Genomic DNA, 22,351 nt, shown 5'->3' with positions numbered 1-22,351 from the left:
GAAATTTTTCATCTGATATCCAAACGCTGGGAAGTAATACATTAATCGTAAGAAGGAATTTTTGAGATGACTGGATGCTGGATATAAGAAGAAACACTCCTTGCGCGCGTGTTGATATAGCTTTTCAAAAAGTCGCTACGCAAAAATCTATTTTGGTCGCAATCCACCGTAGCCTCCCAGGCGGGCGTTTTTAGGAAAGCTCGTAACGAAAATACGAGCTCCACTAAAAACGCCTGCGTGGGAGGCTAAATCCACCGCGGTGGTTTCCTACTTCTCTCATCTTTCTTGTGATTTTTATACAGCGATGTCATTTGAAATATGAGGAAAATATGAAGTCAGATGATGTGAGCTGTTACTAGGACTTAAGGTTAATAAAAACAAGCGCTTATTTGAGTTTCAGTCTTACAGTTTTTGTTTTTAAAATAAAGAACTTGGCAATGAACAACGTTGAAAAAATTGAAGAGTATCAGTTATTCAAGACAGTTTGTAGTACTAATTCCTACAAGCTATCAACAGGAAGTCTTTTTTCTGTCCTTTTCCGGGGGGTACTCTCTTATAAAAGCCATATAGGTATGTACCCCCTCAAAGCGTAGGGTTTTTACGCCATTTTGGTCTGAAAACGGGCATAGATTTTGCCCATTTTGGTCTGGAATCGGGTATGGTTTTCGAGGGAACGACGGGAGTGTATGAACGTATTTATCGTTTCAGTTCCAAATATGCGATGATTCGAAATGTATTATAAGCCAAATCTTTTTTGTTGCTGTTCTAATCTAAGTAATGATGAAATAATTCCTTAGAGGCCAGGTCTGAAAACGGGTGTGAAAATTGGAGTACCGGGCGGCACAATCCCACCAAGAATTCCCAGGAGTGCCCCCCCCCCCCTCCCCCAAGTCCTTTTTCACTCACGTGGCAAGCAGCTCTGCAAACTTATTGGAACAATAGAAAAATGTTCAGCGTCGGTCTTCAACTCCCACAGGTTTGCTTACGGACACAAACATGACCGCTGTTTAATTGTTTTCGGACACCAATACGGCGGATGTGACGTCATGTGAAACGCTCTTTTTGGCAGAGCCTCTCTTTGGTTAAAAAGGAGGCTCTTCGTGAGTCACGTCAACTCTTTGAACTTGCCGAATCCCAAATTCTTGGACTAGTCAATCTTTTTCTCTATCGTCAAACTGGTTTTCCGAGTGCGCGCATCCTTTTATGATAAACCAATGGTCATAACTGAGCCCGCTGTACAACTGTATCCAAGCAACATACTATGCAGCGTCGATTCATGCAGAGTCTTCCTTAAGTACCACAAAATCGATTAAGCGAAAGAAAAGCTCTGCTAGTCGGGTGAAAAAGAATGCAAATTGAAACTTAAAACTACAAAAAGGGGAACAGACGTTAAAATTAACTTTTATTACATTTTTTTAACAAGTCTTGTTATTTAAAATACAGTTAAAAGATTATAATTTAAAACGCCGGGATGGATGCGCCTTTCTCTTCGCACTTGCATGAAGATTCACTCCATGTTTTTGGCAAGCGACAATTAAGGCGCAGCAGACATTCGCACTTGCAGAGTCGTTTATTCCACTTTTTATTGTCGTTCTCATTACAATGGCTTCCATCTTCGATGCATTCGCAGCTACAGGTATCCTTTCTGAACCTTTGCTTCGCACGATTACACTCCTGTTTGCAGCTACAGTTGCAGGCTGTATGATTACTTAGAGAAATTTCGGCTTTTTTTAAGTTTTTGTTGATATCCTCGACAAGGATAGTAACCTCCTCTTGTTTTTTCACTGTGCACTGAAGCGCTAAAAAAGGAAACAAAGTGCATGTCATTTTGTGAAAGATCAAAGAGCAGAGCGCAATTCGTGTCAGTTACATTTATATGTGCGTTGGTTTATAGCAATTTTATCGGTAACCATCGCGTCTTGTGCTTAAGCTTCGCGTGAACCAAAAATAGACTGGAGACGCAATTGATACATGGTCTCATCTCTGCCGCTTGCCGTAAACGGGTGATTTTAATAGAGAGGTTTAGAATCACTTTTGCAGCAACTGGTTAACGGCAGATTCAAGTTAGCAATTTCTAAAATTGGTAAATGAGCAGACAAAAAATGTCTGAAATGATTCTTGTGTGATGAACCTGGCGCGAAATTTGTAACTTTTGCGTAGCCTGAATTTCGGACATCGACCTTGAGTCGCTTGCTCCCTCAGCAACCTCTAAATCGACAGGCCGTTAATACCGTCCAACGGGGGAGTAGGAGACACGAAATAATGTCTGAAATTCAGGGCCGAGTCGTTCAAAGCTGGGTCAAGATAACCCAGGGTTAGTGCGACATTTGAATTCAGATTTGAAAGCTTAAAAAGCATTTCAGTTTTAATTCTTTTTGTCTACTAGTTGATGATTGGAAGCTCTAAAAATAACAGAGAAAATTATGGGAGAAAATGCTTTTGAACACAAGAAAAAGAAACCGGGTTAAATTTAACCCCAGGTTAAGCGCTAATCGGCTTTCGAACAACTGGGCCCACGCTAACTTTTGTGTGGATATAATCAACATCTAACGCCAAGTAACGGGAAAATTTGGTCTCGTGGTACAAATTGAAGTAAACTACGTCGGGTAAACGAAATACTTAATCTCTCTATACCTAATATCTCTCCAATAAAAAGAATAACCTACCTGAAGAGCATCCACCAGCACAGCGGTGTAACTCCACAAAGCTCGGCCAGTAAAGCCTTCCCTGGTCTTCTGCCTTTTCTACTTTCACAATAGTAGGATAGGGGCGACAATGCTGCATAGGCAGTTTAACAGCTCCTGTATCAACAGCCAGACGTGAAAAGGTTAAAAGTACTCATTTTTACTTGAATTCTAGCTTTTCTGGAGTCTTACTCGACTGAGATCTGTCCTAATAAATTGTAACAATTCAAATGAAAGGCTACAAAACAGTGTCTTTCGTTGCTGTTTAATTTTTGCAAATAAGTCAGTCCGGCAGTTGGTCTTAATAGGGAGCAACTGACGTCAACCAGCCGAATGAAAGCTTCCTCTTAATAATATTCCTTGACTCTATCAAATTTTATTGCTAAGTGTCTTTGCTCTTTTTTAAAGGCGATTAGCCCGAAAATTTTGGGCGAAAATAGAGAGTTTAAGCTTCACGTATACAGCAAACGGCAAAAGTCAGATTCAAGTTCCGAATTATTCAAAATAGAAAATGAGCAGATAAAAACAGCTCGGAAAATTCTTATGGATAAAAAATTGGGTGAAACTACTAATTTATGTGTAGAAATAATGAACAGTAGGCGACAAGCAAAGGGGAAACTTGGTCACGTGGTACAAATTGACGTAAACATGATGCTTAACCTCTCTATTACTGCCAAAGAATGCAAAAAGTCCACTTCCGGTTGACGCGCGCGTCGCTTAAAAAACGTCTTTGCTTAAGCTTGGCACCAATATCAAAAGTTCAGAGGATCTTTTCTCAGTTTGGTGATGATTGGTTTGCAACAATTGGTAGTTGTCCGCAGAAACATGGTGTGGTTTCATTTTTGCGAAACCACTTAATACAAACATGTTGCATGCTGAAGAAATTATTTAATTAATGGGAATCCTTTCGTTATTATGAAATGGAGAAGCGACAGTTTTAATTTACACCATAATTTTCTTTTATTTCGGCTACTTAATGGTTTGCTGTAGTAAACCAATCACAAACAATGCGAAAAATTGTTCAGAAAGAATATATCTTCTTTCTGGATTTTTCTTTCAAAACTAAACTGCTTTTCGTCAGTGACCGTAGGATTTAATAGCGCATGACAAAGATATTTCAAAGAAGATGTCAAATGAAAAAAGCCTGATTAGTCATTCCTTTTTAAAAATCAATACGTGTTTTATTTCCGAATGAGATGCGACTAATTCAAAAGTCTCCTGATGAGGAATTTTAAGTTCACGAAGAGTTGTGTCTGTACAAACTGCTTTGAAACCTAGAACTGAATCATTTGATCACGTTCTTGTTTTGCAGAACGCAATAGAAAAGTGGGTAATTGGGGGAGGTTCCTACGCACGTTTCAGGGACATTAAAAAGCAGCAAACGCAGCACGGTGATTAAAATTCCGGGTAAAAGGACAGTATTTCACGGATTTTATTTTGTATATCGCCTTTCACGAAATTTAAAAACACTTCATCCCGTATCGATCACGCAAAAACCTCTTTCACCTCCTCATAGAAAAATACACCAAATATATACCATGCGCGCAGATGTGAAAGACTGAATTGTTTTACTTAACAATTATTGGCTTTTAGTACCGTTTTTTGCAATACCGGCTGTCGATAATGTCGTGGTTGCTTAAACTCCGTAAGATTTCACGCCTCTTTTGTTTCACGTGGGGCAGAAAAAACGATTTATTTAAGCTTACTTTTTCTCTCTTCTCCAGGTTCATCGCCATCCGTGAATCTCTTGTTCATCTCCATCATTTTAGCGTGTTTAACCCTCTTTCCTATGTATGACTTTAAATCAGCTGTAGCCATGTCGACATTTGACAAAGTTCTCTACAATGGAAAAGGAAAAGTCTTGATAAGATTTTCCCATGGACGCACTCAGTAGTACAGTAACCTGTCTACAACTGCCCTTGATTGGAGAAAAGTCTTCATCGCCGAAAGGTGACCTTTCGGTAGGAAAGTAGGGATGTAATATGACATCTCATTTTTTTCAGGAAAGGGTAGAACATTTTCGGTTTTAAAACAATGATTACACATGTTTGTAAATTGATTGCTTCTGAATATGGCCGTTACAAAGTGAGAGGTTCAGTTTTGATGGCACCAACTTCAGGAGCTTTTTTTTCTTCTCGAAGAATTTGAGACTACGAAAAGCCACAGTTTTGTCTTAAAATAAGTCGTTTGGTGACGGATCTATCAATTTCAATTAAAAAGTGAGACTTTCAAATAGAAAAGTGCTTGTTATGAATAGCTTAAACTGGTAAATATAACGCAGAACTCATGCATACCCAGTGCTGGGGTAAGAAGTTAAAATTCATTACGCTGAACAAGGTGACCGCGCATGGTTTTGTTGCATGTGGACAAGAAAGGAAATTCCGCTCCGTAAAAACGCTACGAAAATTAAGTTAACTTGGTGATCACTAGTGCCTAGTAGCATTTTTCAGTCTTACCTCTAGGTTCTGTTTTGATCCTGAATAAGATGAAGACGGGCTCACAAGATTTGACATTAGAAGGATAAACATCGACAGATATATAAAATTCACGATTCGCGCCATGTTACCTCGAAAGTCACTTAGCTTGCTATGCCAACTAACATAAGACAACACGTTTAAATAAAGATAAGCGACAACAATTATTAAAACATATGCCTGTAATCATCTGGGAGTAAATTTTGGAATTCTGAATTAAGCATTTAGATGTTAATGAACGGCGCCACGCGGTAGAAATTATTCTTACCTACATTATGAGCTAGAGAGGTAATTAGCCTTTCATTCTTATCTCCCATGGATTTCACGGAAAAAAAGTTTCTTATGTTTTTTAATTCACTAAGACACCTTTCAGTCTATTCGTATGGTTGGTCTGGAGAAAAACTTTACTTGTATCGCAATTTTTGGACAGCTACATACAGTGGAACCTCGATATAACGAGCTTCAGGGGTACCCAACGACAATTTTTGAAAAATACACGGAAGACGATTTGAGATCTAGAATTTTCGAAACATTTGTTGCAAATTTCTTGCTTGCCTGCCTCTCCTAGGGTTTTTCTAAAACATGGTATAATGGCCATTATTAACAGATTTTTACCCTAAAAAGGTCGCCTAGAATTTTCGGGAGCCTTTTTTCTGGCTGAAATTTTCAAAAACGTAATTTTTGACCCTATAATTTTCGGATCACTAGACTTTCAGCTAGGAAATCCGAACAGACGAAAAATTTTTAGGGGATAAAAATATGCCTAAATCTACTGTTTAAATACTAAAATACGTTCAACAATGTTATGTTTAAGTGGTTTTGAACTATATTCTCGTTGGGTGCCCCTGGAGCTTCTATGCAACGAAGTCCATCGGCCCAAAAACGAACTATGCTCTTTACCTGTCTTTATACCACAGCAGTAGTAAAATTTATAGTGAAAAATAACGTCACGTCGATATAACGAAACCTGGCGGTATAGAGAACAAGTTTTGTCGGTCGCTTGGCCCTTCGTTTTATCGAGGTTCCACACCATGAAGACGGGATGTTTTGATATTTTCTCATGTACCAGTAATGTTGTCAGTGTCTTGCAGATCGACAGGCAGTTTTTTGCTGAAGCCCAGCATTGGCGACTGAGATGGATCTTATTATTAAATTATTAGAGAGGCATGGAGAGTAAGACAAAACTTCGTGGCTTCAAAAAAGGACTGAATAATTATTTACTTTTAGACAAATGGCACCAATCATGAAGTTTTTTAATATTTAAAAGTATGATTCAGTGCTGAATGAAAGAATGATTCTATTCAGTGCTGTTCAAGAAAGCCGTTCCTAACTTTAAGCTTGTGGAGAACTGACTTGATAAAAGGAGCCGCAGTGTGTATTTTTAGCCAAACATCAAGGTGTTTGTAATCAGAACCATTTGACTTTTTCAGTAGTTTGACTGATACGACAGATAAATAATCCTTAAAGCCCTGAAAATCAAAGAACACAAGAAGCCTTGTAGCCTTAGAGTGGCAAAACTGATCTTTAATAGGAAAAGACAGGCAGTATAGGAGTATCTCTCCGTGAGCGGTCCAAACACTTCTTGTAGTATCTAGAAATAAATATTGGATACTAGATCTGCGAAAGGAAGTCAAACTATCGGGAAAACTTGCATACGTGCTCACTTAAACAAACCCTGTGTCAAGAAATTTTTGTGTGAAACTTTTATCATTTTTAAATATCACATTGCACTAAATATCCTATTATCTGTTTTATCCGGGCCTCTTAAATGACACTCAAGCGAACATTAAAAAAAGATCATAGGAAGTATTTGTTTTGTTTGCTGCTAGTTTTTCCATTTTCAGTCTAACATTCAATTTTTCATTAGAGTAAGCACGTTTTAAGCGTAAATAATCCTTTTTGGATTGTGACTGTAAGGGATTTTAATCATTTCACACCTCACGGTCATATCGACTTACAAGATATTTTTCTAACCCATGGCTTGCAATCATTTAAAAGAAATTTCGCTTGGTGCGATGAACATTTCAGTATAAACGTTTAAAAACGCAATTTTGGTCATTTCCAGAAAATGGTAAAAAAAAATTGTGTTCAAATAAAATCATACTTTTTTTTCCTATTGCAGTTGTCTTTTTTGTATGTGAATTATAACAAATTAGAAAAGGATTTACCTAAACGTCTAAAACTTTTAGATATCAGGGTCAATCAATCCCAGCATTTGATTGCTGTTTAAATTGTGTAAATAGAAGCATATTTTAAAATGTACATTTAGTGCTTGTAACTCGCTAACCATCATGAGACTCTCGTGAAATGTACGGTTTTAAAATAAACACGGGAGTTTGTGGTAAAAATTGGATGATTAAAACTCAATTTTTATTGTTAGCAGTATGCTTAAGATTTGTTTCACACAATATGCAGGCTTTGTGGCTCTTAGTTTATTTTTCAATTTAGGTAAACAATCATCATTTACTGTAACTCCTTTCTAAATTGTGTTTTGCATTTGTTCCCCAAATCCTTTGTACAGCCGCCATGTTTACAAACAAAAGCATAAAAGTGCTCGCATCAAATAAAACAAACAACTTGAGGATAAAATGTATTTCCTTAATTGAGGTTTGACGTATTACAAGTATTAACTAACAATGGCAAGGAATATACTTACAAACATTTCAGGTAGACTCATTCATTTATGATTTCACGACATATTTATTTTCTACACTAGAAATAACCTAATTTGCCACGGTCTTTTTTTTCTTCTAATATTCATTTGTTTTGTTAACTTACTTTTAAAACGGTAGTTTGAATGAATCCTTTCAATAGAGCTTTGGATTATGACGTCAATGAGCTACTGACCAATGACATAAGAATTGTGTTTGACGTCAGAAAATAGGAAACCAATCGCATCACCTACTGTTCTTCTTGGGTTTTAAATACTGAGGAATCCAGTTCCAAGGCTACATTTTCTTATCCTTCTCCACCGAGTTCGTTCCGTTGAGCCTTGTGCATATTCAACAGAAACTGTGCCCTAAATTAAAGATGTTGGCCACACTTCTTCTTATTGCGGTCTTTGGGACATACACACGTTCAACAAATATAGAAGTAAGCATTTATTCTTATTTATTTTAATTTTATTAATAAACCTCGACTGCTGGGATGTCCTAGTTTTTTACCTTACGTCCGGTCCCACGGTTTTCAAATTTTATTCATGTAGTTGAATTTGAATTCGAAATTCTAATTAATTTCCTTTATTTAAAGACACCTTAGTAAAGAACTAGCTATTATATAATTGTACAATCATTAGTATTTATCGATAAATGCCACGCTCTTCAAAGAACAACTTCAATTTCAGTTCCTTGATTTATAGGCCGGTTACTCCAATATTTTTGGACATGCCACGTGAACAGCTTCGGCCTGAAATTCTTTTCGAATCGTTGATGTTGCTCACCTAAAAGATCGAGGCGTTAAAACAAAAAAAGAAATTTTGCAAGAAAAGAACAAACAAACAGACCCAAATAGGTCGGATCAACGACAAATAATTGGTATGTAACTTCAGGGACATTTATCGGCTATGAACAAAATATTTTCTATGCGGAAACGATACCGTGAATACACGCAAATACAAATAATTTTAAAGAATTATTAAAAGCTTAGGAGTAAACACTCCATTTTTTTCTCTTCCTTTTTCTTTCTTTTACATAAAGTCCTCAACATCAGCTGGAATTTGAGTAAACAACTTTATTTGCGGGGCATAGAAAAAAGTCGACACATTTTTAAAAGCAAATTTCAGGTTTTCACAGATCTACTTACACTGCCAACTTTATCATTGAAATATGAATATTCTGTAAGAAATTATAACTAACGGTATTCTCACGCCGGGAAAATATCTAAAACGATGGTATGCTGCACATAATACTCAGTTTTAACAGTAGGGATTTAACTACTTTTTTGGCCGAGATGCGACATATATGATAGTCCCGTCCAAGTCACTGACCAAACGATTAGGTAAATAATAGGTTTTAATTTGCTTAAAAACTGCAAAATGATCTTATCATTTTCAGCCGAGCTTGTCTTTTTCATAAATTGTACGAATCGATAGGAAGTCCTTTACTGATCTTCCGGAAGGCAGCTAAGGGCCATTTTATATTGACTCGGAAGTTTCGGTTTCAGATATACCCGCGAAAGGTCTAGACTTATTTTTATTCATCATTCAGGGTTCGGTTAGGGTTGACAACTGACAAATGAATAAATTAGGTCGCTCAATTTTGGCCTCGTAAAAATTTGGTTTAAATGAAAGATTTTTAAACTGATGGAAGCTAAATTAGATAATTATATGTTTTGTCAGTTATGACTAACAGACTTACAATTTCTATTTCACCATCTAAATGTTAAAATCTGGAAGGTGATTAAAATTTTTTTTCATAACAGAACGTCACGTAAATAAAATGTTAATCTAAATCACGTTAATCTTTTATTGTTCGTACTTTTCGTTAATTTATCTTATTAACAACACTATTCTTGATACGCCTGTTATTCTGCTGTACGAATATCATTTTACTCTTATTACTCCTTATTTCAACTATAAGTCGTCGGAGTTGTTTTGCTACGTTCAGCTAAGTTATACACAGGGTAGTTTTGTTTTCTGAAAGTCAGGTATAGTAGTAACATACATCTTTGGTTCGCTCAAATCGAAAGATTTTAAATTGAATCCCTGCATTTTTGTGTAATTTTACGTGCATGGATTCTCTTGTTGATTACTGAAAACGTAAATGTTATATAGAAACAACCCTTAACAATGCCCTTGTATCTATGCCCGCAACAATGTTAAAAATATTATTTTAAAGAGACTGGTAAAATTAAAATAATCATTTCTGCATTCTGCAAATTTCAGCAGGATCTACGCATGCGCTTCACGTTTGACCGCTTTGAATTCCATTCTTGATCTCGAATGATGAACTCGACCTTGTGAGTTGCTTTGCATCACCCTTTGTTGCACTCGACGAGAAGTTTCCCAGAGCTCTTTCTGTCCGTCTGTCGAGCTCTCTGAAAGAGGACAAGATCAGAAGTTAAAAATGTTATGAATCTTAGTTCTTTACATTTGGTTCCGTGTCATGCCCGGCTCATGCAGAATCTATTATGTCTTTAGCCTGCGAAAACATCCGTTTCTCTTCGCTCTTCATCGCTGTGGACGTTTCGCTCGGAGGAACGTCTGCGACTCAGCAGCGGAAATTCCATACTCATGACGCAAATCAATGTTTACATGATAAATTCGGTATTCATGAGGTTCCAAATATAAATCTGTCCAATTTTACGTTTCTTATAGACTACGAGTAGTCCCCCATTTTTCCTCAATGATAATAGAGCGAGCAAAACGCGAGCGCGCGTGAAAACCACCCCACGCGAGAAAAGGCGACACGCGGCGGGGAGCTCATTTTTCTCTCTCCCAGCCGCGTGTCGCCTTTTCTCGCGTGGGGTGATTTTCACTCTCGCTCGCGTTTCCCTCGCTCTACTATCCCTGAGGAAAAATGGGGGACTACTAGTAGTCTACGTGTCTTCTGGTTGATTTTGGTAAAGTGTTGTGTTCATCTACCAACGAGCCCCAGCAACCGGCTCAAATGCTTCTTCTAGAGAAGGCTATATTCCACAAATATTGACAGTTTTATTAGACATTCTTCGCGTTCGCATTTGGCCTTTGAGGCCTTTTGTTTTTCGTAAGCAATAGCTAAAACAATGTAATTACTCCAACGACCAATCAGCGCTTCTGACAGGATTCCGGACAGATTTTAAGTCATCAGTATGAAATTTCTGTCGCTGACGTTCCTCCTCGCGCAACGTCCCCAGCGGCGAACAGCAAAGAGGAACGGATGTTTTCGCAGGATATTACGTCTTCAAAAAAAAAGCGCGCTTGTTTGTCCCTGTCTTAGTCTAAGTGGGGAAGGAGAGCTATACGTGCCTTGCTCGGGACCCGCCTCGAGCTCCACCTGCTACGAATGAACGTCACATAGTGTAACCAAAGGAAACGCTCCTTTCGCTGCGCCTGAACATTAACAGCCGACATTTTGCGACGCCAATTCTGGTTTCCGCCACAAGAGGACGCCTGAGGGGTGAGGAACGGACTCATTCCATACTGATGACGAGTCACTAACCAGGTCTGGCTAGTGTTTTTGATTGGCTGAAGGTACGACCAATCAAAAGAACTGCCCAGACCTTGGGGGGGGGGGGGGGGGAGAGGGGTTAAGCCATCACCCATTGCCGTAAATTTGTGTGAAATCCTACTTTGCTCTGACTGGATGCAAGTTTGGCGCGCAAAATGAGCCAGGTTTTATAAGAAAGACGGAGCGGGCAAGAGCGGGCTCAAGGCCAGAGCTAGGCTCCTGACTGTTTCTTAGTTCCTTTAGATAACGTCTTTAATTTCAGGATACTTGGCTTGATGATATCGATGGGCCAAACTTTTTGCGTGGAGTCGAGCAGGAACCAAAGCAAGGAAGGAACCCGGATTTCACTAATGTAAGACATTTCAAAGATAATTATATTAAGCACAACGTTCACGGTGAATACTGAAAACGGCAGAGATTTCTTGTTTGCTGTTTCAACGTGAACAATTTAAAGGATAGTATGCTTCGGGAAAACCTGTTTTATTTCAGGCTGCCATTGAAAGAATAAATGAAAAAGTTCTAAGTTTTGCTGTCAACGTTATACGTAACGTTCCTTTCTATTATTGGGCCTTATTCAGTAGGTCTCACACCTGCAAACTGTTGCCATGTTTTGACCAACGGCCACGTTCTACATAAAATTAAAATATTAAGAAGTGTAACCAGACGCCTGCAAAATATGCAGGAAAATACTTAGCTTGAGAAAACAGTCAACGTTTCGCGACGCCACTAACAGTTTTCCCGCGAAGACCAACCTCGCTCCCAGAAAGAAGATAGAAGCCTGGGAGCGAGGTAGCGAAAAGACGTCGGAGGATTGTCTGAGGAACGAGTTTAGAAATTCCACACTGATGACGTGTCATGGCAGATCTGGTAGTGCTTCTGATTGGCTGAAGCAAACTTGCGACCAAGAACAAGCACTATTCAAATCAAGGGGTAGTGATACGTCATAAAAAATTTCTATCCTGGTTTATCAAACGTCATTTCAGGGGGAAACAGTGAAAATTTTCATCTTTATCTAATACAACAGTGGTGGTTTTTTTTCCCAAATTCTTGTTAATAGCGACGAAGTTAATGCTCCAACTTGAGAGGTATCGACCCTCAGAACAAGGATCATTATACGTTGGTGGGAAACTGCCCACCCACCCCTCCCCTAAGCCAACATCAACACTTACTTCTCATTTATGGCAAAATGTCGGCTTAGGGGAGCGGTAGGTTCAAGCCACCTTAAGCTTGTTACAAATGGTTTCTCTAATTAAAAACATGTGCTTGAATGCAGCATTGGTCACGTGATTCGACTGGTTCGTCGAGCTCCAGTGGCAACTACATGACGTCAAGCCCGTCCACGTCAAGTGAAAACATTGTCTGTAAAGTTGCCTCCCATCCTTTTGGCATAAATACGACAAGTAAGTAATTTTATCACTGGTAAAAAATTCTCGCGCGATCGTTGTGTTTCACGTGCACCTAATTAGCTCCTGAAAATTTTGCCGGAATTTTTAAAAAAGAGCCAGTCGAGCCGTTTTTTCTTTCACACTACCTAGCCAAAAAGAAGTAAAACCACCCAAAGTGTTATTTAAAAGTCAGGATCACTACGCTGGTTATGTTCCTGATGCTGAAATGCATTTTCCTGCGTTTGGACCATACACAGAAGGGAAAAATTCGAGTTTCTGGGTAAAATAAGCAGTTTCGCTTTCCCCTTGGCCATTTCTGTTGATTAACCCTGTAGTTTCTTCAAAAACCATACCCGATTCAGGACCAGAATGGGCTAAGACTATACCCTTTCATACCTCCAGATAAGGAGGGGCCCGGTCATCCAGACCCTGAGATAAGCGGGGCGGGGGGGGGCGGTCTCAAAAATACGTTTTTTTTTGGCCCTTCGGGCCTCATTTTGGTGCAGAAATAAGGGGGGGTAAGGGGGCCGGGCCCCCGGGCCCCTACCCTGGATCCGCCACTGCCCGTTTTAAGACCAATCGGTGCAAAACCACTACCCTTTGGGGAGGCACATGCCTTTATGGCTTACTATGTAAGGGAGTACCCTTTGTGTCTCAATGGGGTGTCAGCTTTGACGGTTCAATTTTTGGAGTTCAAAGAGCTTAGGTAAAAATTTAACTGCTGTATAAATTGATATTAACTATGTGTTTTGGAGGTTGTCTTGGCCCTTTCTAGCAAGGTTTAAGGTCTTCTTATGTCTAGAGAGTGTGTTCTTAAAAAACATGGGAACTGGTTTTTTCCACGTTTGGGGAGCTGACGGTTAATATAATCTGCATTTTTGACGGTTGAGGGTAAAAAATTACCCTTTTCCACGGCTGACGGTTAAATTTTGGAACGTTTGACAACTGACGGTTGACCATTGAGACCTTCTGTTAAGAACTGCTCAGCGTAACATTCAAAATTTACACGGGTTTTTCGTATGATTGAACTGTAACGGACTTTCTATGCGAAATTCTCATAACTGCAAATACCACAGGGATGCCACACAAATTGCAATTTGTGTGGGCTTCCCCTTGCAATTACGTTCTTGAAAAAACCAACCAACATGGGGGGAGAGGGTCAGCAAGAGATACTCAGGGCCAAATTTAAGATAAGGAGAGGTTCCTATTCGGATGCAGTGCTTATTTGAGGCCTTATGACGTATTACTTTTTCAGGGAAACAAGGTATTAAGGATGGAAACCAAATACGAGTGCATTGCCATCCATTCCTTACCGTCGTTGAGGTTAACAAGCTCCAGGTGAAAAAACCAATACCGTCCCACATTAAACTTCATCGGTGCATGGGGTTCTGTAACTCAGATAAAATAAACTGCACAGTGACAAAACAGGACGAGATTAAAGTAAGAGTGTATGATGTCCAAGATGCTAAATTAGTCACCCTCAAGATGTTCGACCATACAGCTTGTCAATGTAACTGCACAGAAAGACAGTCGGACTGCGACGCTAAAATACAAGAGTATGATATTTCGAATTGCGAGTGCAAGTGTAAGTTAAATGGAAGCCACTGCTCCCCCTCTCAGACTTGGAACGATCGCACGTGCCAGTGCGAGTGTCGAAGCCAGGAAACTTGCCGATTAGACCAAGTTTGGAACGACTCAGCGTGCCAGTGCCAGTGCCGAAACCATGATACTTGCAATGCCACTTCAAGCCATATTTGGAACGACTCGACTTGCAAGTGCGAATGTGTAAAAAAGGTGAAAGATCGCTGCGTGCGCAAGGGAAAAGTTCTCAACGAAAAAAAATGTGAATGTGAATGTCCGAACCCGCGGCCCGTATGTGATGCAGGCACTTCCTTTCGGAAGTACAACTGCACTTGTGCGTAACCAGCCTACATCAAAGGTTTATTTGATAAAAAATAGTATATAGCAATACATGTTAAAGGTCATAAACAGTGGTTAGAAAATATATTGTTTCGTGGCAATAAATTACTACATTCAACAGGATTAAGAGCCTAATTGTTAATTTATTTCCGTTTCCTACCCACCCTAGACCTTTCTCTCTCTCTCTCTAAATCCACAATAGATAATTACTTGGGAAAACAATAAATATACAAGATGTGACGGTCGCAGCCATGGTGAATGACTCAACCGATTTTTCCAACGCTGGGGTCCAAAATAAAGGTTGATTTCCCCTGACGCGTTTTTGGCTACGCACGTCAACGCACGAAAATTTTAATCACGTAAATAAAATAGAGGCAATATATAAAGGGTTGAGATTAAACGTGAAGTTGAGCGAGGTTTATCTTTTACGCTTACGAGCGACCGTTCATGCATTGCCTCTATTTTATTTGCGAACGTAAATTTTGTGCATGTATACACACGTAAAAATTGCGCGACAGTGGAAATCAACCCTAAGGCCCACCACAAAGCTGGGCCTACGTTAGCGTTAAAATCTCAAATAATTATGACTATTTTATCTTCGAGCCGCGCAGATGAGCGTGTGGGAGCGGAATAGATAACTGGGTAAAGCTAAGTTCAATGGGTTAAAGCAAACACGAATGCGCAATTTTACTACAAGATTGTACTGAATTTCCTTCAACCTATGGGCCGATAAGCATTATTCAGCAATAGAGAGCTTAATAAAAGACGTTTTTGAGAAAAGCATGTCAACCGTAAGAGAACGTTTTGCATTTTTGCGCAGTGGTCTTGCCAAATTTTCGGGCAGTTCTTCCCTATAAGAGTAAAGACCCTTTGATAGAAGTACAAATTTAGGAAAAAGGCCTATTTCCGGTTGACGTGAGTCGCTAAAAAACGTCCTTGCTAAAGCTCGCTAATGTGAAAGGCTGGGTTCATCGAGCTTCTCTACTCTGAATGTGACAACTGCTACTTGTGCTGTGTATTTGGCTGTAAAACAGTCCCAGTACATACTGAAGAACGGTATTCAACTGTAGCCATGGACCGAAGCCTTTTTATGCTTTTTTTTTGGTGACTGTAGAACAGTGTTTTGGATTTCGGTTAGGAAATCACAGCGCCTTGTTTTTTACGCTTTTCATTTGTCGCTGGACGTTTCCAGCGTGAAGATGAGAGTTCACTCTTGACGTTCATGAAAAATGTGTGAGAGAACTTTACTTTATTTTCGTTCTCGGATACATGGACAATCTTCACGCATCTCTGCCCATTTGCCATAAATCGAAAAAAACATGTTGCGCAACCTTGCTAACTCGGAAATACGTTCGGTAAAGCTCCCATTCCTTGTATTTACGTACTGGCTACACCTCGGAAGTCCTGTGGGTTCTCAAAAACCTTATAAGGAAAAACAATATACCATTACTGATTTAAAATTATCTGTCCCGTGTCTAAAAACCTATCAAGTACCCTGCCATGTGTGACCTGGAAACGCCTCAGCCTCACGACTTTATGAATGAAAAGAAATTTAAAATATTGATTGCCATGGAAAGGGCATATGTACGTGTTGCGGTCCTACGCTACAATGCGCGCGAGGATGTGTAACACTTGAGTGTCGCTAGTTCGTTTTTACGCGTGCTGGCGAAACACGCAAATGATGTAACGATTTTGATTAATAGGTGCAAAAACAAAGATATTTATTAAATCAACATAAAAAATTATTCCAGTAAATCGAGATGAACAACACTACGAAAACGTGCTAAACAATCCGTTCGTAGAGTTTTTTTTCGGTTCAACAAGCTTTTGTTTTAGAGAAAGGTTATTCAAAAACGATATTGTATGGCGCAATGCAGCAGTGTCGGCAAACGCTTCGTCGCGCGACTCTTACTTTGGCTCACGCTCAGCGCGCGAAAGTTTTTGAATTCTTTAGGTGGTAAACAGCACTTCAGTGAACTTCGAGTGACTATCAAGAAATAAAACGGAAAATCGAGAGTTTCTTTGTTTTTCAAAATTCCTGGATCTCCAAGATGGCTTTGTGTATGAGTAGCAAGAAAGCGCACACGCCCGTGGTCAAGACGTAATCAGGTCAATCAAATTTGCACTTCTTAACGTGATCTTCATGGTTGGCTGAGTATTTTTTGCATTATTATTATTTGCATATACTCATCAAATTCATTCACAAACAGCAGCTCGAAAGTTCACTGCCATTACGACCTGCATATTGACAATGTTGTTGAACATTTTACTATTTCCTCTTCTTCTCGTACAAGCTCCTTCGCTTGAAGCTAAGGTAAGTAGCTATAACTAAATCATCAGTTGTTTATTCTTAGAAACTGCAAGGTATAAAGGAATGAGTAACTTTTTTAAAGAAGAAGGATCTGGTTTGTCAACTTTTCAATTCAATGCCGTTGAAACAGTAACGGCAGAGAAAGGCTTTCGCGCCGTGAAAGCAAATAAATCTGTAACGGACGAATTCAAAGTTGAGTCTTCGAGGAACACGTAATTTTAAAGCTTGCAGTCTGAAATATTACTTGCTGCTGATAAATATTGAGACGATAAGCCGGGCTGTGTGTCAAGCATTATATAAAAGCCCAGCACTTATTTGAAAATGCATGATAACTGCTTTTGAAGACATTTAGACATTTCGCGCCAAGAAAACACAGTTCATTGAAGTTTGGTATCTTTCTCATATGCAGCCAAAATCAGTTCGTAGCTCGACCTTGAAGCATTAATTAGCAAGTGCCGTTTAATACTCATTGTTTTAAAATATTTAAGAAAATTTTTGATTCACTGAAATTTTTACTTTTTTTGTTGTTTACACGGTTCAGTGAACCCGCTGTTGCGCTGTGCAATGTGAGAGAGAAAACTATATTTTGAAAAAAACTGTCGTCAAGTTCCATGTCGTGTCCGGTCCTGCTTTCAAAAATGTGACGAAGAATTTCTCATCATAATCTCTTAACAAATAATTCTAATTCCAGGAGACGTAAAACTTAACTTTGCATGCAACACCATAAACAACGTATTAACAAGAAAAATCAGAATATTATTACAAAAAAGTAGCATTCAAATGTATTCGGAAAATTTGCTAGTCAATATACCTACATAAAAATTCAACTCTTTCCGACTTTTTAAAATTTTTGCATAATTTGTCTTCTGTATTAAGTACGCAAACACTCTGAAAAGCAGAAATTCTCTGAAAGGAGTTGTAATAATATGCGTGAGTTTCTTTCAGCCTTAGTTATTGATTTATTACTTAGTTACTTAGAAAACGCAAATCGTTGGAAATGATTCTGATCTCACTTTGCTTGTTTTCCCTCTAAAACTGACGGCCCCTTCTTGTGGCTTTCACGCTTCACAAAAAATGCGGAAAAATCAGTGATATGGAAATCCGACTATGAGACACTGTATCAGTTTTTTTAGCCACTTTTAAAGTTGGTGCTTGATTAGATAAGTTCAAAGGGTGACGGCGAGGTGCACGATTTGTCGATCAGGGCAAGTTTGTCAGATTTTTTTTTCAGAATATTGCTCTACTCTTTCCCCTCAAGAACGGATTCTAGTCAATCGTTTCGGGTCACCTGGTCTGAGCAAGTTCGTCTTGGAAACTTGGATACGTAAATGCATTGACCGAGAAGGCCTGGGAAGACGGGCAAAGTTGTACCCATTTATACAACCGGGTGGAGCAAATGTAATGTGGGTTCATTATTACGGAGCTTAGCAACAACGACGGCGACGGCTTGCTACGGAAACGTCACTTAAAAAGTCGCGCTGCTTCAAAGTTTATCGCGCTTATTCCATCTCGTCTAATTCGCCAAATGCTAGCAAATTTTTTTTTTTTTGACGTTGAATTCTAACGGACTGTGTCAAAATTCTAGAAAAGAAAAAGAAAGTCGTTGTCTTGTGTTAACATCCTCAAAAAAACGTGAAATTAGGTATTTTCACGTCGTAGTCGTGCAATGACGGCAGAGAAATGTACAAAAAAGCGTGATGCACGTGCAGAGTTGTTGTTTTGCTAATCTTAACCAATTGCCTTTTTGTCATTCTCGTTGATGTCGCCGTTCTATTGTCGTATGGACAACCGACAGAAGTTTCTTGTTAAATGGGACTCAACACCATGATGGCAAGGTCTGAATCCGCAATAGACACTGTAACTTCTCAACAATTGAGGTTACAATAATGCTAGATGATATACGTGGTTAATGTCAAAATAGCGATTAACACTTTTTAAAATCACTTTCTTTCTGCCACCCTCAGGAATTGATAAAGAAGCACTTTACACTTTTAATTGATAGATGTATCAGTTAAATAAAACCTAGTCTGTGAGCAATCTTTTTCTTCCATTTTTTGTTGAAGTTAGTGCAATCTCGTTTTTGTTTTCTCGTTTTTCTTCTCTCTTTGGACGGCACCCTCGTTTCTCGTCTCTCGTGGCTCGTGGATCGTCCCCAACGCATCTCTAGATCAAGTGCTCGTATCTTCAATGTCGAGAGTCCTTTGAACAGCGACTATCGACTGTAAACCGCAGCAAATGCGGCGTTTCTTACTGGTCTACTAACAACAACAACAGCAACAACAAACTTTATTCGCAACCCGATAATATTACAGAAGCATTTCCCGCAGTTTGCAAGGCTATTCGAGGCGGGACAATGAGTGCAAAATATGAAATTAAGACTTAAGGCTAACTAAGGAAAGTTTACAGTTTACAAATAAATGAAATCAAAATCGTAATATGGATGACGACTAGATAACGCAATAAAGAGGAAAGAATTAACCAAATAAATTGTAAATTTAGAAACTAATAAGCAAGAATCTATTTTTCGACATTTTTGGCTAATTTTACCTTCTTTAATTACGTGAGCGTATCAATATATTGTCATATTCTGAATTGAAAATATCAAAAAGTAATTTGCGGGTTGTTTTGTTTGTTTTGTTTTTTTCAATCTATTCTTAGGGAGATGTCGGATGTGATGTATACTGAATCTCTTAAAGTAAGATCTCTGTCAACCGCGAGCTTTTTGCCTGAATAGGAATGAAAAAGGCGGGGAGGACTATAAGCTTTTCCCATCCTCGCAGGCTACGAACGTCAACTCGTGTCAAAGAATAGAAAGAGGGCAAACACGCACAAGCAAGTCGGCTTCCCACTTTCTGACCTTTCTTTCACCTATAGTACGGCTTTCTGAAATGTTACAAAAAGGGATGTCTGCTTAAACAACTTGTGTTATGCAACAAATAGCGTGTAATGAGAGCTTACACTTGACAACCACTGTGTAAGCACGAGGCAGTTTGGTTCTGTCTTTTTCACAGACTTAAGTACACAAAAACACACGCAAAAAGACAGCTACGCAAATTGCTCATTACACGCCCCTGGAAAAAAAAGCGTTTTGTTACCACAAAAAGTTTAAAAAAGAGGCTCACAAAACGTAAACGTATTTGCACGTGCGTACTTAGTGACGCACAAGTTTCTAACGGCAAACATTGGATATGCATATCTTTTTCAACTTTTTGGCTTCCATAAATCACTTGCATTTTGTTTTCGAGTCTAGCTGGTGCTCCGTACACTAGCTTTTTTCAGCTTGGTTCACTTCTTTGTCGAAAAATGATCAAATTCAACGAAGACGTGGGAAAATAATGAAAAATCCCGGAATAAAGGCCATCTCCTCGAGAGACAAAAATTTCAACAAAACGCAAACTGAAATAAAAGTGACGAACATATCAAAAACTAACGATTAAAACGAAGTTGGAATTTGTATGCTGAAAATGTTATTTGTATACAAAAAATCGTGTTATTATCGGAGAGGTACTTTTATATAACTGTGAGCTGAAAATTATAAAAGCGGCATCTTTTTCACCATATTCAGACCGTATTGTGTTCTTCTGATTCCGGTCCGGCTACGCAAGAAAATTGTCGACTTCCACAGTAGACAATGTCCCTGACAGCCCTAACATAGACATACATGGAATACATGAGTGTTTTTTACTTCTGCTCAAGAAAATCTTGGATGGACGTGTACCGGATTACCTCTCTGAGAAGCTGTTTTCTTTGAAATACCACAAGTCTCATGATACAAGGTCTCGGTTGCCTTATCGACTTTCTATTCCACGTACCAACAGCATGAAGCAGATTCGTTTACAATACAGTAAAACTGTGGAACAATGTCAGTGAAAATGCTTTAGTCCGTTCTTCCAATGTAAAGAAGTTCAGTCATGTGTAAATTTACGCCTGACAATTTTAAAATTGACTTTTTAAAATGACTTAATGTTTTCTAAAAGTTTTTATCCATGTGTAAATTCGAGTAAATTCTGATATTCAAATTATCTTTTACTTTAGTATTCTAGTTTTTTAGGATTTTTTTGAAAGTTTAGTAGTTTCATAGGGCCATAAGTGAGATAGACTGTTCACAGTCCTCCATTTTTCCGTAATATCATCGAGATCGAGCGCTTTGTGTTACGGGATGCCATCTTGCATGAGTGTCAAAACTACTTAGGGGGCGGCCCAGAGCTATAATCTCCGACGCCCGCCCCCTCGGTTCATTTGAAAATCAAGATACCGGTGATGGTAAGACGCGGTATATCTAAACGATCTCACGAAAAAATAGGGGATTGTGAACAGTCTATAAGTGTTAGTACAGTTGGTCGGTAATTATGCACCCTATTGAAATATAAGTCTTCATTCCTTTTCCTATTTGTTATGGGCGTTTTAATAAAGTTTTACTATTACTGAATTCCTGTCTGCCATTGATATAAAGGTCCTTTTCAAGTATTCGACTAAAAAATGTATGACACAGATCATTTTAAGTGCTTCTACTTCCCAAACAACCGTAAGACTTTCTGGGATTCGAATCGAAAACCATAAACTTTATCACAAGATGCCAACTCTACTTTTCAAACATCAATAAAGCAACCTAACGATACAACCAAGGCCGGCTTTAATGCAGCTTACGTGCAAATAAAAAGCACTTTTTCACAAAAACAATTTAAAGTGGTCTGTTGTGATTTTAATTTTCCTAATGTAAATGTCAGGAATACAATTTATAAGCTATTTTATTCCAATTCACCACAAGAACTAATATTTACCATGCGATAAACTATATTGATTAATGATATGAAGGAGGTGTTCGGAAAGCGTCAAGTGTTTAACTGACGTAACGATTATTTCAGCCAATAAGATGCATTCAGCAGTTTTGCGCAAGAGCTTAAAAGGCTGCTAGTTCTAAATCAAGCTAACATCATTTAGTTAATGCTCAACACGTATTCAGTGCCGGGGGGAAAATGGTTTCTTTAGCTATTATAATAATCTTTGCGGTCCAAGTTTCAAGTTCGTTTACAGATTCAAAAGTAAGTACAGTTTTTTCTTTGGCGATGACGCTGTAAATATCACCCCGAGCACTATATATTACTTCCTTTGTTAAATGAGTTCACCCCTATCACTTGTGGTCACCGAGGGTCAGTAATAAGTTATTAAAACGCAGTTAAGCCAATGTTCATCGAAAGCGCATTATGCTAACTGGACATTTTACCCCGGATTCGTGTGAACAGTATTTGGGAGACAGATCAGAAAGAAACACTTAACTACTTATAATCCACTCATAAACAGCTCAGACATAGAGCGGCCCACTGATTCTCCTAAATCGCCGTCTAAGTTATACTTCGTTTGCCTTCAAGCTTTCTTTCTGGTGAAAGCTGAATAAACATTTCGGAATCATTTAAAAGCGCCCGCACCCGAC

At 38.8% G+C, this 22,351-nt stretch overlaps 2 protein-coding genes across 2 annotated transcripts; one reads left to right on the top strand and one right to left on the bottom strand.

Annotated features, from left to right (window-relative positions):
- Positions 1–1,385: 1,385 nt before the first annotated feature.
- On the bottom strand, positions 1,386–5,263 carry LOC140949968 (uncharacterized). The gene is made up of 4 exons (XM_073399120.1): positions 5,141–5,263; positions 4,391–4,523; positions 2,667–2,801; positions 1,386–1,799 (listed from the first exon to the last, which is right to left on the bottom strand). The coding sequence occupies exons 1-4, from the start codon at positions 5,243–5,245 to the stop codon at positions 1,459–1,461; spliced, it is 714 nt and encodes a 237-aa protein (XP_073255221.1). The 5' UTR covers positions 5,246–5,263; the 3' UTR covers positions 1,386–1,458.
- Positions 5,264–8,121: 2,858 nt separating this feature from the next.
- On the top strand, positions 8,122–14,732 carry LOC140949964 (uncharacterized). The gene is made up of 4 exons (XM_073399117.1): positions 8,122–8,251; positions 11,567–11,656; positions 12,578–12,704; positions 13,945–14,732. The coding sequence occupies exons 1-4, from the start codon at positions 8,189–8,191 to the stop codon at positions 14,610–14,612; spliced, it is 948 nt and encodes a 315-aa protein (XP_073255218.1). The 5' UTR covers positions 8,122–8,188; the 3' UTR covers positions 14,613–14,732.
- Positions 14,733–22,351: the final 7,619 nt, after the last annotated feature.

The sequence above is a fragment of the Porites lutea genome, chromosome 10 (assembly GCF_958299795.1).
Source record: "Porites lutea chromosome 10, jaPorLute2.1, whole genome shotgun sequence".
Taxonomy (NCBI): domain Eukaryota; kingdom Metazoa; phylum Cnidaria; class Anthozoa; order Scleractinia; family Poritidae; genus Porites; species Porites lutea.
The sequence above is the reverse complement of the archived record's forward strand: the minus strand, read 5'-3'. Positions and strand labels throughout refer to the sequence as shown.